We start from the raw sequence: 3,133 nt of genomic DNA, 5'->3' as shown, positions 1-3,133 counted from the left end.
ATTTTGGTATTGAACCAATAAAATGATTCTCTCCTACAACGAAGTGCTCAAGCAATCCACCAAGGCACACATTGTCTGGTAAGTGACCGACGAATTGGTTTTCAAATAAATCTAACTCCCTCAATTGAGCGAGATTGTTCTGTTCAAAAGAAATGAGATTGCTTACCTTATTAGTGAACAATCTAAAACAAGTGACTTTAGTTAAGTTTCCAATAGAAGGAAAAATTATACCTACGAAATTGTTAAATGATAACTTAAGATCATTCAAAGAACTTACCATTCCAAATTCTTGAGGGATGGAACCTGAAGGTTAATTCTTATAAAGATATAGAGTCTTTAGGTTGCTTAAGTTTCCACAAGAAGCAGGGATGACACCTGTGAGATTGTTTGATGATAACGCAAGGTCACTCAAAGAACTTAGCATTCCTAATTCTTGAGGGATGGAACCAGAAAGTTGGTTTTCATAAAGATATAGAGTGGTTAGGTTTCTTAAGTTTCCAAGAGAAGCAGGGATGACACCCGTGAGACTGTTTGATGAAAATTCAAGTTTACTTAGAGAACTTAGCATTCCTAATTCTTGAGGGATGGAACCAGAAAGTTGATTCTCATAAAGATATAGAGTGGTTAGGTTGCTTAAGTTTCCAAAAGAAGTAGGGATGACACCCGTAAGATTGTTTGATGATAACTCAAGGTCACTCAAAGAACTTAGCATTCCTAATTCTTGAGGGATGGAACTAGAAAGTTGGTTCTCATAAAGATATAGAGTGGTTAGGTCGCTTAAGTTTCCAAAAGAAGCAGGGATGACACCTGTGAGATTGTTTGATGATAATGCAAGGTCACTCAAAGAACTTAGCATTCCTAATTCTTGAGGGATGGAACCAGAAAGTTGGTTATCATGAAGATATAGAATGGTTAGATTGCTTAAGTTTTTAAGAGAAGTCGGGATGACACCAGTGAAATGGTTTGATGATAAATCAAGCTTATTCAAAGAACTTAACTCTCCTAATTCTTGAGGAATAAGGCCAGTCATACGGTTCATAGAAAGGTCAATGATGTGAAGGCTTTTCAATTGGCCTATTTCAGATGGAATCCTCTTGATGAATTGATTAGCAGTAAGGTTAAGAACAGAGAGTTTAGAGAGCTGAGAAATATTTGAGGGGATGGTTCCAAATAGTGAGTTGTAAGAAAGGTCAAAATTTAGTAGATTGGGAAAGGATTGAAAGCTGAGATTGTGAAGCGTACCTCTCAAACCGTAACCTGAAAGGTGTAGATGGGTGACACTTCCAGACTTGTCGCAATTTATTCCAACCCAATTGCAAGGAGTGGTTCTAGTCCAAGAGGACAAGAGAGACTGGCTTTTGATGTGAAGGCTAATTTTCCAGTTTAGAAGAGCCTTTGCTTCCTTTCTTTGCTCTGTTATCTTAACCTTACTGTTAGTGTAAGTAAAAGGAGAAGTTACGGAAGCAGTGGATGAACAAACCAAATCAGGGATGATGGCCACAAGGAGGAAGATGAGTAGAGATGAAAGGAATTGGTTGAAGAGCTGTTTTTTTGAAAGGGACGTCATTATGAGGATGGCTTTTACTACAAAAGGATAAACTATGGTTTGGAGTAGTGGATGAATAATTTCAAATGGATTGAGAGGTATTTATAGAAGGGATTGGAATATTTGGTTGGCTAATTTTTTTTTTTTTTTTTTTTGGGGGGAATTTTTAGAGGAATCTTCTTGGACCCTATTACGTGGTCTTTTATGATTCCTCTAATTGCTTTACTACTTTTAATCATATGACAATTACGTTAACAGAATTGGTCATGTGACGTACGTTAAATGGTCTTGTGATATAAAATATACACTTATTTTGGTGTACTAAAAAATCTTTGGGTTTCAATTAACTGAACTGGTAAAATTTCTGATAGTTAAATAGGAGATGTAGGATCAATTTTCATCTATGCCAGAAACTGATTAGTGTCTTGATATAATGATAAAGAGTTATCATAAGGAGTGGACGCCATAAGTTGAAACTTTAACTCTCTCAAAAAAAAAAAAAAAACCTCATTTATCTGATGAACATGTACTTTTGATCGGTTTATTTTGCTTTTTGCTAATTTCTTTTGTGCTAAAAATTGGTTAAATTTTTGAAAGTGTATTTGTATTTTGAAAATGTGAAAAAAAAAAAAAAAACAACAACAACAACAAGAAGACAAACAAACAAACAAACAATAACCTAACAAGCCGCCCAACCCAAGTTATTTTTGTCAATTTTGCATTTCAGGTTGATAAGGATTCCCTCAAAAAAAAAAAAAAAAAAAAAAAAAAAAACCAAAAACCAAAAAACAAAAAAAAAAAAAATGGTTGATAAAAGGGTAACCTGAATAACCGGACTCAACTGATCATATATTGGTAGAGATACAAACATTCTTATGTCTTGCTGCTACAGATCGTACAAACACTTCCAACTTCGAACTAATTTGCCGTTACAATCTTGGGAGCCAATCATGCCGAATATTCAATGGGCCTTACCCATAAACGACAACAGTCTCATAAAAACGGGTTCCAGGTAAACTTACTTCTTTTTGCTTGTTTTAATGTTAACAATTTTTTGAAATTGAAATATTTAAAAAAAAAAAACTATCTAATTTTCTTATATTTTGTAGTGACTTTAAAATGAGTTAAAAAACTATCTATTAACTTCTTTAAATTTTTTAGCGTGAGATGAAATTGTTTTCCAAAAAAAAATTATCTATCTCATACTAAACCAAACAATTAAAATTAAGAGATAGTCTTCTTTAGACCTTTTTCTTTTTNGCATGACGAGAAAAATTTTCTTTCCCCATCCCCGTCCCTTAGGGCCTCACGAATCCCCGCCCCATCTCGTAAAACTCTACATCCTGTTAATTTGTCCACTACTATTACAATTGTTTTTTAAAAAAATCTGTTTTGTTAATAAAAATATACTTGAAATTACAAATAAATTTATCCCATCAAATCAAACTATTTTTAGCAAAAATTGAATAATATTATTAAAGTGTTTAACAAGATAATATCACAATCAAAAACAAAAATCTCATAATATAAAATCAATGATTCAATAGTATATAAATTTGTTTATAATAAAGACAAAAAAAAAAAATG

At 32.9% G+C, this 3,133-nt stretch overlaps 1 protein-coding gene across 1 annotated transcript; it reads right to left on the bottom strand.

The window, feature by feature from the left end:
• Window positions 1–283: 283 nt before the first annotated feature.
• LOC136068571 (probable leucine-rich repeat receptor-like protein kinase At1g35710) lies at window positions 284–1,604 on the bottom strand. The gene has a single exon (XM_065775909.1). It carries the CDS (start codon window positions 1,565–1,567, stop codon window positions 311–313), a length of 1,257 nt encoding a protein of 418 aa, XP_065631981.1. The 5' UTR covers window positions 1,568–1,604; the 3' UTR covers window positions 284–310.
• Window positions 1,605–3,133: the final 1,529 nt, after the last annotated feature.

Source organism: Quercus suber, unplaced genomic scaffold (assembly GCF_002906115.3).
Source record: "Quercus suber isolate HL8 unplaced genomic scaffold, Cork oak 2.0 scaffold_122, whole genome shotgun sequence".
Classification (NCBI taxonomy): Eukaryota; Viridiplantae; Streptophyta; class Magnoliopsida; order Fagales; family Fagaceae; genus Quercus; species Quercus suber.
This window is presented reverse-complemented; position numbering and strand designations above follow the sequence as displayed.